General features: G+C 48.5%; 1 protein-coding gene across 1 annotated transcript in view; it reads right to left on the bottom strand.

Annotated features, from left to right (window-relative positions):
• mtus2a (microtubule associated tumor suppressor candidate 2a) overlaps window positions 1-14,074 on the bottom strand; it is a gene marked incomplete in the record, with an annotated part of 168,405 nt that overhangs the window by 116,503 nt on the left and 37,828 nt on the right. The window contains 1 exon segment of the mRNA XM_055936824.1: window positions 3,002-6,037. Coding sequence (XP_055792799.1) covers window positions 3,002-5,194 — 2,193 coding nt within the window.

Raw genomic sequence — 14,074 nt, 5'->3', positions numbered from 1 at the left:
CAGCATTAGTTCCGGGTGCTTTGGACAAATCACAATTTTTGCAGGTTTTATCATCTTTTTGAGTTGAGGAGGACATTTGGCCCATAGACCTGCTCATCATTTTACAAGAGAGCTTTTCGTTCCTGGTTCCAATCTCTTCTCAACACATATGGACCTCAGATAAATACAACACAAAACATCCAACAGGATGACGAATCACGCAGTGGAACCCCACAAGGTTGTCCCATGTCTCCACTGTAGTTTCTTATTGTCGGTCATGAAGACTTGGCACAAATTGGATTACGGTGGACAGACAAGCCATGCAGTGTACCAGAACAAAGGTCCTCTTTAGTTGTCGCATCCCACAGTCTGTTGACACATGCTACTACCATTTATGTTACGTGCGTCTGTCCACAAGAGATTATGGGGAGATTATTAAACCATGCAGTGGACAGACGACTTGGTGCTCCTGTCCCACAATCATATACTCAAAGTGCAATGAAGAGTAGAGAGCGATTTTTATTTATTTTTCCAAGTTAAGTGTCATCCAAATGTCAGCAAATGACAGTCCACGGTTCTGTGTATTTTAGTGTGTGTGTGGGGGGGGGAGGCTTGTATTACTCTCCTCATGGGTACCAGATATCACAACAGAAACACAAAGGCTCATTGGTAATCAGTACTTCTAAAACCATTCCATACATGGGCTCTGGTCAAAAGCTGTGCACTGCATTCTTTCTTTATTTTATTCAACTTTATTTTAATATTTTATAGACAATACAAACATAGACATGCATACATCAACTACATCACCCCTGGCCAGACGCACTAGCTCACACCCCCATCTCCATCAACTACATCACCCCTGGCCAGACGCACTAGCTCACACCCCCATCTCCATCAACTACATCACCCTGGCCAGACCCAATAGCTCACACCCCCATCTCCATCAACTGCATCACCACTGGCCAGACCCACTAGCTCACACCCCCATCTCCATCACCCCTGGCCAGACCCACTAGCTCACACCCCCATCTCCATCAACTACATCACCCTGGCCAGACCCACTAGCTCACACCCCCATCTCCATCAACCCCTGGCCAGACCCACTAGCTCACACCCCCATCTCCATCTACATCACCCCTGGACAGACCCACTAGCTCACACCCCCATCTCCATCATCTACATCACCCCTGGCCAGAACCACTAGCTCACACCCCCATCTCCATCAACCCCTGGCCAGGCCCACTAGCTCACACCCCATCTCCATCACCCCTGGCCAGACCCACTAGCTCACACCCCCATCTCCATCAACTACATCACCCCTGGCCAGACCCACTAGCTCACACCCCCATCTCCATCAACTACATCACCCTGGCCAGACCCACTAGCTCACACCCCCATCTCCATCATCTCCATCAACCCCTGGCCAGACCCACTAGCTCACACCCCCATCTCCATCATCTACATCACCCCTGGCCAGACCCACTAGCTCACACCCCCATCTCCATCAACCCCTGGCCAGACCCACTAGCTCACACCCCCATCTCCATCAACTACATCACCCTGGCCAGACCCACTAGCTCACACCCCCATCTCCATCATCTCCATCAACCCCTGGCCAGACCCACTAGCTCACACCCCCATCTCCATCATCTACATCACCCCTGGCCAGACCCACTAGCTCACACCCCCATCTCCATCTCCATCAACCCCTGGCCAGACCCACTAGCTCACACCCCCATCTCCATCATCTACATCACCCCTGGACAGACCCACTAGCTCACACCCCCATCTCCATCATCTACATCACCCCTGGCCAGACCCACTAGCTCACACCCCCATCTCCATCTCCATCAACCCCTGGCCAGACCCACTAGCTCACACCCCCATCTCCATCTACATCACCCCTGGACAGACCCACTAGCTCACACCCCCATCTCCATCATCTACATCACCCTGGCCAGACCCACTAGCTCACACCCCCATCTCCATCATCTCCATCAACCCCTGGCCAGACCCACTAGCTCACACCCCCATCTCCATCATCTACATCACCCCTGGCCAGACCCACTAGCTCACACCCCCATCTCCATCTCCATCAACCCCTGGCCAGACCCACTAGCTCACACCCCCATCTCCATCTACATCACCCCTGGACAGACCCACTAGCTCACACCCCCATCTCCATCATCTCCATCAACCCCTGGCCAGGCCCACTAGCTCACACCCCATCTCCATCACCCCTGGCCAGACCCACTAGCTCACACCCCCATCTCCATCAACTACATCACCCTGGCCAGACCCACTAGCTCACACACCCATCTCCATCAACTACATTACCCCTGGCCAGACCCACTAGCTCACACCCCCATCTCCATCAACCCCTGGCCAGACCCACTAGCTCACACCCCCATCTCCATCAACCCCTGGCCAGACCCACTAGCTCACACCCCCATCTCCATCAACTACATCACCCCTGGCCAGACCCACTAGCTCACACCCCCATCTCCATCAACCCCTGGCCAGACCCACTAGCTCACACCCCCATCTCCATCATCTACATCACCCCTGGCCAGACCCACTAGCTCACACCCCCATCTCCATCTCCATCAACCCCTGGCCAGACCCACTAGCTCACACCCCCATCTCCATCTACATCACCCCTGGACAGACCCACTAGCTCACACCCCCATCTCCATCATCTACATCACCCCTGGCCAGACCCACTAGCTCACACCCCCATCTCCATCTACATCACCCCTGGCCAGACCCACTAGCTCACACCCCCATCTCCATCAATTACAGTGGCATTCGGAAAGTATTCAGACCCCTTGACTTCTTCCATTTTGTTGAGCCATTTTGTTACGTTACAGCCTTATTCTAAAATGGATTAAATCGTTTTTCAGTTCCAAAAGAATAATGATGTTTAAAATGTCTTATTATGTGCAAATAGTTAATAAAGTACAAAAGGGGAAATAAATAAACATAAATATAGGTTGTATTTACAATACTGCCTCCTTACCTCTGCTGGTTGGTGCTTGTCCACCAGTGGCCCATAGAAGCTCTCAGCCTTGCTGCCCAGCTTCGGAGGGGCTGTGTGGCTGTGAGTGTGGGCTCCGGTGTGTGTGTGCGTGTGTGTGTGAGAGCCAAACGGTGTGTGTGTCGGGGGGACAGTGTGTGTGTGGGTGTGTGTGTGAGAGCCAAACGGTGTGTGTGTCGGGGGGACAGTGTGTGTGTGGCCATGGGATCGGATCCCTGTTCCCATCACGCTAGAGTTGAACAGACGGTTTTTCTGCATCTCCTGTCTGTATTTGTCGTAGAGGAGGTTGGAGGCACTCAGGACCGGTGTGTTTCTAGACGCTGTGCCACGGGAGTGTGTGTTGGTGTGCGTTTTGGGGCTAGAGGAGTGCTTCTGAGGTGTGTGTGTGGCAGGGGAGTGCGTATGTGTATAGGCCGAGAGCCTGGTAGGCAGGGAGGAGACCTGGTAAGGCCCGTCTGAAGCCTGGGGTTTGAGTTGAGGACCCTTCCGGATGTAGGTGATGATTTTGGGCCTCACTCCTTTGGGCTTGGGGGGGCTGGAGCTGGGGTTAGGGGTCTGGTGGTGTAGGGGAGGTATGGGTATCCCTGTAGAAGCAAGGTTAGATTTGAGTGGTGGTCTAAGCCCACTGCTACCATAGCCCTGGGGAAACCGAGCTGAACCGGTAATGATCCTTGAAGGGGACATGGGCTGCTGTTGTTGTTGTTGTTGTCTCCGTGGTGACCCCTGTGGGGTTCCGAGTGGAGAGCGAGGGGGTTGAGAGGTGACGGTAGCCCCACAGCGGTTAGTTCTACGGTATCTGAGCTGAGACTGGTCCTGGTACTGATGTCTCCTCTCCAGGCTGGCGGTGCGTTCTGCGCTGCTCCCTCCTCTATCCAGGGAACATGCCTCTCTCTGGGCAGACTGGCCGGCCTGGCTGGGCTGGGGAGCTCCGGGGAAGGAGCTGGGCTGGTAATGGGGGTGGGAGTGAAGGTGGGAGTAACTGTTACAGTTGACCATTGAACTCTTGACCTCTAGGGTCTCTTGTGTTTGCCTGCCGTCGACCCCGTGGTGACCTGGGTCCACGACCTTACGACCTGCATCTGGAGATAGGGAGGGAGAGGTCGAGGAGCGCCGTGTTGTGATTGGCTCAGCTAAGCTCCTCCCTCTTCCTGGTTCCAACTGACAGAGAGGTCGGACGAGCTGTTGTCTGCGAGGAGGAGGAGGCACTACTCCCTTTATCCTCCCTCCATCTGAGGAGGACAAAATGCTGTTTCCCTGGTAACACCTCACGTTCTGTCTTTGAGTGGTAACATCCGGTTTAGACCCCTCCTCTGTCGCACTTTGGCCACTTTGACCCCTCGACAGTTCTACTTCCTGGTTAGATGTTTCCTGGTACTGATGATGTACTTCTTGGTCAGGTGACCTCGGGTACTGTAGTCCTCCCAGGTTAAGAGTGTCCTGACAGTGTGGTGCTGCTGTGGAGGTCAGGCCAACAGGGGGATTGAGGTTAAAGGTCAATGGTTGTCCAGGAGGGTCCAGACTGCTGCTCAGGGTGGAAACAGCAGACACACAGAGACTCCCTCTGTCACCCCCGCTGTTCTGCCCTCCTCCTCCTCCTCCTCCTCCTCCTCCTCCCATCTCTTTACCTCCTTCTGATCGAGGGCCGCTGTAGTTGAGATCCTGACGGAGCACCTCTCTCTCTCTCTCTACCTCTTTTTGTCTCTCCGTCCTTCTGTCCCTCCCATTGCTATCGTTATCGTTCCTGTGGACGGAAACACAGCTGGCCGTGGAGCCGGAAGAGATCGACAGCAGTCCTTCATCTGCTCCTCTTTTAGAATCCTCCCCTTCGTCATCCTCCTCCACTTCTCCTACTCTCTTTCCATCCCCCAGTTCATCTCCATCTCCATGGAAGGTGTGTATCTCGCGACACTCTAGCAGTTCCAACTCCTGGATGTCATGGTCCAGACATCGCTCCTCCGTGCCCCAGATAAGAAGCTTGTCCTGGGCTTCGCTCTGGGCCACCAGGGGGGGTAGAGGGCTGGAGGCCTGGTCGTCTGGGGTCTCCCCCATTAGCACTAGCTGGTTAGCGTTAGCATCTCCAGTCGGAGGGTGAAACAGGACACGAGATTTGTTGTTGTTGATTTTTATGTCTCGTCCGCTGACAGACAGACTCTGGAGACCAGCTGGGACACTCATAGTGAAGGAAGGGTCCTTCAGGCAATCTCAAAGACACCTCTCGGGTTCTGCTGTCATTCATGGATTTGTGTGTTCTCCTCCTTTTCTCTCTCTTTCTCTTTCCTTCTATTGTTTACTTCTCTTTCTCTCTTCTTCTTTCTTTCTCTCTCTTTTTCTCTATTATTCCTCCTCTCTCTCTATTCTCCCTCTTTCTCTCTCTCTTTCTCTATTCTTCCTCCTTCTCTCTCTCTCTTCTCCCTCTTTCTCTCGCTCTCTTCTTTCTCTCTCTCTATGGGTGCTTTCTGGGTCTTTGTTATAGCCAGGGAACAAGAGAATGAAATCTCATCTCACATTCTTCCGTTTTTCACTCCTCCTTTCCCCCTGTGACCTTGGTTTGACCTTGAGCTCACTGGGTAGAGGGTTCTGACGACATCACTGGGTAGAGGGTTCTGACGACATCACTGGGTAGAGGGTTCTGACGACATCACTGGGTAGAGGGTTCTGACGACATCACTGGGTAGAGGGTTCTGACGACATCACTGGGTAGAGGGTTCTGACGACATCACTGGGTAGAGGGTTCTGACGACATCACTGGGTAGAGGGTTCTGACGACATCACTGGGTAGAGGGTTCTGACGACATCACTGGGTAGAGGGTTCTGAGGACATCACTGGGTAGAGGGTTCTGACGACATCACTGGGTAGAGGGTTCTGAGGACATCACTGGGTAGAGGGTTCTGACGACATCACTGGGTAGAGGGTTCTGAGGACATCACTGGGTAGAGGGTTCTGACGACATCACTGGGTAGAGGGTTCTGACGACATTTTGTTTGGAAGTCTGTCACCGCTGCTGTCCCTGATTCAGTCTGCAATGAAGAAGAACAAAGAGAATATCGGTTACATATCAGTTACATTCAAGGTACATATCAGTTACATTCAAGGTACATATCAGTTATATTCAAGGTACATATCAGTTACATTCAAGGTACATACAAGTTAGTCTTTCCTTTTTCTCCACTGCTCAGTGAATCCCCTATCTGGGAAGTTTAAAATGGAATCTCTCTATAACTCAGGGCATCTTTACAGCAGGTTGAGGTGACTAACGACACTGAGAACCACAGACTGTTATTACTCACAAGGGGAGAAGAGAAGATAATAAATCTGAGCCCACAGAACGTTTCTGTGCGAGCCGGGAATCTCCCAAGGGAGGAGTGACGAATAACGGGAGAGAAAGTGGAGAGAAGGAGACAGGGGAAGGAAGGAGTGAGAGAGTGGGAAATGTTCAGTAATTATCTCATCCCCTCAAGAGGAAGGAGACAGGGGGAAGGAAGGAGTGAGAGAGAGAGAGACTGAAAAGAAAATAACAGAACCTTTTACAAATCAATTTCCAGCCACTTTCTGCAACATAAATACACCCACTGCTTTCTATGTGTGTCTGTGTCTGTGTGTCCGTGTGTCCGTGTGTCTGTGTGTGTGTGTGTGTGTGTGTGTGTGTGTGTGTGTGTGTGTGTGTGTGTGTGTGTGTGTGTGTGTGTGTGTGTGTGTGTGTGTGTGTGTGCCCACATCGATTCCCATCCCACTCAATATGGCTGCTTAAACTGACACACACACCCACACACACACTGATCTATACCATGTCAAGTGCCGAGATTTGAGCCACGATCCGGGAGACATTGACCGGGACACAGAACTGTGTGTGTGTGTGTGTTCTCAGGTCCAGTGACCATGATTTGTTCCGACCCTGCGGGTAACAGCTGTCATCTGATCAGATTGTTGTCTGGTATACCATCAGATTATTGTCTGGTATGTCATCAGATCAGGTTATTGTCTGGTATGTCATCAGATTATTGTCTGGTATGTCATCAGATTATTGCCTGGTATGTCATCCGATTATTGTCTGGTATGTCATCCGATTATTGTCTGGTATGTCATCAGATTATTGTCTGGTATGTCATCAGATTATTGTCTGGTATGTCATCAGATTATTGTCTGGTATGTCATCAGATTAGATTATTGTCTGGTATGTCATCAGATTATTGTCTGGTATGTCATCAGATTATTGTCTGGTATGTCATCCGATTATTGTCTGATATGTCATCAGATCAGATTATTGTCTGGTATGTCATCAGATTATTGCCTGGTATGTCATCAGATTATTGTCTGGTATACCATCAGATCAGATTATTGTCTGGTATGTCATCAGATCAGATTATTGTCTGGTATGTCATCAGATCAGATTATTGTCTGGTATGTCATCAGATCAGATTATTGTCTGGTATGTCATCAGATTATTGTCTGGTATTGTAACAGTCCTGACCTATTTATGTTAGTTTTTATGTGTTTATGGTCAGGGCATGTGTTTTGGGTGGGCAGTCTATGTTATCTGTTTCTATGTTGGTTTCGGTTTGCCTGGTATGGCTCTTGATTAGAGGCAGGTGGTTTGCATTTTCCTCTAATCAAGAGTCATATTTAGGTAGGGCATTCTCACTGTTTGTTTGTGGGTGATTGTCTCCTGTGATGTCTTCGTTTATGTTTCGATGTATTCACTTTTGGAGCTGTTTGGCTGTTCGTATGTTTCGATGTCCGTTCCTGTTCGTGAGTTTACGTTTGTCTATGTAAGTTTATGTTCAGGTTGCGTCAACGTCGTTTTGTTATTTTGTAAGTTTTGAAAGTGTTTTGTTTTGTTTAGTCTACGTCGTATTTGTAATAAAAATGGCTTATTTCCCTGACTCCGCATTTTGGTCCGAAGATCCTTCTCTCCTCACCTCATCCGAGGATGAGGAGAGCGACAGCTATTACAGAATCACCCACCAAAATACAGAGACCAAGCGGTATGGGAATGCTCGACGGAGCAACAAGGACTTTTGGACTTGGGAGGAGATCCTGTCTGGTAGAGGACCCTGGGCGCAAACTGGGGAATATCGCTGCTCTCGTGAGAAGAGTGAGGCAGTCACAGCCCAGGAGCGGTGGTTTAAGGAGGCAGCTAGGAGACGTGGATGGAAGCCGGAGAATCAAGCTCGAAACCGGAATTATGAGGGGACACGTCTTGCACGGAAGCCCGAAAAGCCCGTGAGTAACTCCCAAAAATTTCTTGGGGGGGGGGCTAAAGGGTAGTGGGCCAAGGGCAGGTAGGAGACCTGCGCCCACTTCCCAGGCTAACCGTGGAGAGCGGGAGTACGGGCAGACACCGTGTTACGCAGTAGAGCGCACGGTGTCTCCTGTACGTGTGCATAGCCCAGTGCGGGTTATTCCACCTCCCCGCACTGGTAGGGCTAGATTGGGCATTGAGCCAGGTGTCATGAGGCCGGCTCAACGCGTCTGGTCTCCAGTGCGTCTCCTCGGGCCGGCATACATGGCACCTGCCTTACGCAGGGTTTCCCCGGTTCGCCTACACAGCCCGGTGCGGGTTATTCCACCTCCCCGTACTGGGCGGGCGACCGGGAGCATTCAACCAGGTAAGGTTGGGCAGGCTCAATGCTCAAGAGAGCCAGTACGCCTGCACGGTCCGGTATTTCCGGCGCCACCTCCCCGCCCCAGCCTAGTACCTACAGTGCCTATATTACGCACTAGGCTACCAGTGCATTTCCAGAGCCCTGTTCCTCCTCCACGCACTCTCCCTATAGTGCGTGTATCCAGTTCAGTGCCTCCAGTTCCGGCCCCACGCACTAAGCCACCTGTGCGTCTCCTAAGTCCTGTACACACTGTCACTTCTCCCCGTACTAGTCCTGAGGTGCGTGCCCTCAGCCAGGTGCCACCAGTGCCGGTACCACGCACCAGGTATAGAGTACGCTTTGAGAGTTCAGTGTGCCCTGTCCCTGCTCCACGCACTAGTAGGAAGGTGCTTATCATTAGCACGGTGCCTCCAGTTCCGGCACCACGCACCAGGTCTACAGTGCGCCGTATCCGGCCAGAGCCATCCGTCTCCCCAGCGCCATCTGAGCCATCCGTCTCCCCAGCGCCATCTGAGCCATCCGTCTCCCCAGCGCCATCTGAGCCATCCGTCTCCCCAGCGCCATCTGAGCCATCCGTCTGCCAGGAGCCTGCAAAGCCGCCCGTCTGCCATGAGCCTGCAAAGCCGCCCGTCTGCCATGAGCCTACAGAGCCATCCGCCAGACAGGAGCCGCTAGAGCCGTCAGCCAGACAGGAGCCGCTAGAGCCGCCCGCCAGACAGGATCTGCCAGAGCCGCCAACCAGACAGGATCTGCCAGAGCCGCCAACCAGACAGGATCTGCCAGAGCCGCCAACCAGACAGGATCTGCCAGAGCCGCCAATCAGACAGGATCTGCCAGAGCCGCCAGCGAGCCATGAGCAGCCAGAGCCGTCAGAGAGCCATGAGCAGCCAGAGCCGTCAGAGAGCCATGAGCAGCCAGAGCCGTCAGAGAGCCATGAGCAGCCAGAGCCGTCAGAGCGCCATGAGCGTCGTGAGCCGTCAGAGCGCCATGAGCGTCGAGAGCCGTCAGCCTGCCATGAGCGTCGAGAGCCGTCAGCCTGCCATGAGCGTCGAGAGCCGTCAGCCTGCCATGAGCGTCGAGAGCCGTCAGCCTGCCATGAGCGTCGAGAGCCGTCAGCCTGCCATGAGCGTCGAGAGCCGTCAGCCTGCCATGAGCGTCGAGAGCTGTCAGTCTGCCATGAGCGTCGAGAGCCGTCAGCCAGCCATGAGCATCGAGAGTCGTCAGTCAGCCATGAGCTGCCCTTCAGCCTGAAAAGGCTGGATACCCAGAACTGCCCATCAGTCCAGAGCTGTCTCTCTGTCCGGAGCTGCCTTTCAGTCCGGAGTTGCCCCTCTATCCTAATCTCCCTCTCTATCTTCATCTATCTCTATAGTCTTATCTATCCCTCTATCTTGATTTATCTCTCTGTCCTGGTGTTATCCTTATTAAATATATTATTAAGAGAATTGTGTGGGGGAGAAAAGAGGGTGGACATTCTTTGTGGGAGGAAGTTAGGATGGATTATGGTGGGGTGGGAACCGCGCCCGGAGCCTGAGCCACCACCGTGGTCAACTGCCCACCCGGACCCTCCCCTGGACTTTGTGCTGGTGCGCCCGGCGTTCGCACCTTGGGGGGGGGGGGGTACTGTAACAGTCCTGACCTATTTATGTTAGTTTTTATGTGTTTATGGTCAGGGCATGTGTTTTGGGTGGGCAGTCTATGTTATCTGTTTCTATGTTGGTTTCGGTTTGCCTGGTATGGCTCTTGATTAGAGGCAGGTGGTTTGCATTTTCCTCTAATCAAGAGTCATATTTAGGTAGGGCATTCTCACTGTTTGTTTGTGGGTGATTGTCTCCTGTGATGTCTTCGTTTATGTTTCGATGTATTCACTTTTTGAGCTGTTTGGCTGTTCGTATGTTTCGATGTCCGTTCCTGTTCGTGAGTTTACGTTTGTCTATGTCAGAACGTTTGTAGCCTGTCTGTCTATGCACAACGTTTGTAGCTTCACGGTCGTTTTGTTATTTTGTATAGTTTGTATTAAGTGTTCGTCTTTCATTTAAATAAATTCATTATGACTGCATACCTTGACGTGTATTGGTCCGACCCATGCTTCTCCTCTTCAGAAGAAGAGGAGGAGAACGATCGTGACAGGTATGTCATCAGATCAGATTATTGTCTGGTATGTCATCAAATCAGATTATTGTCTGGTATGTCATCAGATCAGATTATTGTCTGGTATGTCATCAGATTATTGTCTGGTATGTCATCAGATTATTGTCTGGTATGTCATCAGATCAGATTATTGTCTGGTATGTCATCAGATCAGGTTATTGTCTGGTATGTCATCAGATTATTGTCTGGTATGTCATCAGATTATTGTCTGGTATGTCATCAGATCAGATTATTGTCTGGTATGTCATCAGCTCAGATTATTGTCTGGTATGTCATCAGATCAGATTATTGTCTGGTATGTCATCAGATTATTGTCTGGTATGTCATCAGATCAGATTATTGTCTGGTATACCATCAGATTATTGTCTGGTATGTCATCAGATCAGATTATTGTCTGGTATGTCATCAGATTATTGTCTGGTATGTCATCAGATCAGATTATTGTCTGGTATGTCATCAAATCAGATTATTGTCTGGTATGTCATCAGATCAGATTATTGTCTGGTATGTCATCAGATTATTGTCTGGTATGTCATCAGATTATTGTCTGGTATGTCATCAGATCAGATTATTGTCTGGTATGTCATCAGATCAGGTTATTGTCTGGTATGTCATCAGATTATTGTCTGGTATGTCATCAGATTATTGTCTGGTATGTCATCAGATCAGATTATTGTCTGGTATGTCATCAGCTCAGATTATTGTCTGGTATGTCATCAGATCAGATTATTGTCTGGTATGTCATCAGATTATTGTCTGGTATGTCATCAGATCAGATTATTGTCTGGTATACCATCAGATTATTGTCTGGTATGTCATCAGATCAGATTATTGTCTGGTATGTCATCAGATTATTGTCTGGTATGTCATCAGATCAGATTATTGTCTGGTATGTCATCAAATCAGATTATTGTCTGGTATTTCATCAGATTATTGTCTAGTATGTCATCAGATCAGGTTATTGTCTGGTATGTCATCAGATTATTGTCTGGTATGTCATCAGATTATTGTCTGATATGCCATCAGATTATTGTCTGGTATGTCATCAAATCAGATTATTTTCTGGTATGTCATCAGATTATTGTCTGGTATGTCATCAGATTATTGTCTGGTATGTCATCCGATTATTGTCTGATATGTCATCCGATTATTGTCTGGTATGTCATCAAATCAGATTATTTTCTGGTATGTCATCAGATCAGATTGTTTTCTGGTATGTCATCAGATTATTGTCTGGTATGTCATCAGATCAGATTATTGTCTGGTATGTCATCAGATTATTGTCTGGTATGTCATCAGATTATTGTCTGGTATGTCATCAGATTATTGCCTGGTATGTCATCCGATTATTGTCTGGTATGTCATCAGATTATTGTCTGGTATGTCATCAGATTATTGTCTGGTATGTCATCAGATCAGATTATTGTCTGGTATGTCATCAGATTATTGTCTGGTATGTCATCAAATCAGATTATTGTCTGGTATGTCATCAGATTATTGTCTGGTATGTCATCAGATCAGATTATTGTCTGGTATGTCATCAGATCAGATTATTGTCTGGTATGTCATCAGATCAGATTATTGTCTGGTATGTCATCAGATTATTGTCTGGTATGTCATCAGATCAGATTATTGTCTGGTATGTCATCAAATCAGATTATTGTCTGGTATGTCATCAGATCAGATTATTGTCTGGTATGTCATCAGATTATTGTCTGGTATGTCATCAGATTATTGTCTGGTATGTCATCAGATCAGATTATTGTCTGGTATGTCATCAGATCAGGTTATTGTCTGGTATGTCATCAGATTATTGTCTGGTATGTCATCAGATTATTGTCTGGTATGTCATCAGATCAGATTATTGTCTGGTATGTCATCAGCTCAGATTATTGTCTGGTATGTCATCAGATCAGATTATTGTCTGGTATGTCATCAGATTATTGTCTGGTATGTCATCAGATCAGATTATTGTCTGGTATACCATCAGATTATTGTCTGGTATGTCATCAGATCAGATTATTGTCTGGTATGTCATCAGATTATTGTCTGGTATGTCATCAGATCAGATTATTGTCTGGTATGTCATCAAATCAGATTATTGTCTGGTATTTCATCAGATTATTGTCTAGTATGTCATCAGATCAGGTTATTGTCTGGTATGTCATCAGATTATTGTCTGGTATGTCATCAGATTATTGTCTGATATGCCATCAGATTATTGTCTGGTATGTCATCAAATCAGATTATTTTCTGGTATGTCATCAGATTATTGTCTGGTATGTCATCAGATTATTGTCTGGTATGTCATCCGATTATTGTCTGATATGTCATCCGATTATTGTCTGGTATGTCATCAAATCAGATTATTTTCTGGTATGTCATCAGATCAGATTGTTGTCTGGTATGTCATCAGATTATTGTCTGGTATGTCATCAGATCAGATTATTGTCTGGTATGTCATCAGATTATTGTCTGGTATGTCATCAGATTATTGTCTGGTATGTCATCAGATTATTGCCTGGTATGTCATCCGATTATTGTCTGGTATGTCATCAGATTATTGTCTGGTATGTCATCAGATTATTGTCTGGTATGTCATCAGATCAGATTATTGTCTGGTATGTCATCAGATTATTGTCTGGTATGTCATCAAATCAGATTATTGTCTGGTATGTCATCAGATTATTGTCTGGTATGTCATCAGATCAGATTATTGTCTAGTATGTCATCAGATTATTGTCTGGTATGTCATCAGATTATTGTCTGGTATGTCATCAGATTATTGTCTGGTATGTCATCAGATCAGATTATTGTCTGGTATGTCATCAGATTATTGTCTGGTATGTCATCAGATCAGATTATTGTCTGGTATGTCATCAGATTATTGTCTGGTATGTCATCAGATTATTGTCTGGTATGTCATCAGATCAGATTATTGTCTGGTATGTCATCAGACCAGATTGTGTTTCTCAATCTTTTCTCGTTCACTCTTTCTTCCTCAATTCCATTTCTCTTCACAACACTGACAGTCTGTCTCTCCTCTAAAGTCAGCCAGTATCCCCTCTGAGAGACTCTGGGTCAGCCAGTATCCCCTCTGATAGACTCTGGGTCAGCCAGTATCCCCTCTGATAGACTCTGGGTCAGCCAGTATCCCCTCTGAGAGACTCTGGGTCAGCCAGTATCCCCTCTGAGAGACTCTGGGTCAGCCAGTATCCCCTCTGATAGACTCTGGGTCAGCCAGTATCCCCTCTGAGAGACTCTGGGTCAGCCAGTATCCCCTCTGATAGACTCTGGGTC

Source organism: Salvelinus fontinalis, chromosome 10 (assembly GCF_029448725.1).
Source record: "Salvelinus fontinalis isolate EN_2023a chromosome 10, ASM2944872v1, whole genome shotgun sequence".
In the NCBI taxonomy this organism is placed as follows: domain Eukaryota; kingdom Metazoa; phylum Chordata; class Actinopteri; order Salmoniformes; family Salmonidae; genus Salvelinus; species Salvelinus fontinalis.
This window is presented reverse-complemented; position numbering and strand designations above follow the sequence as displayed.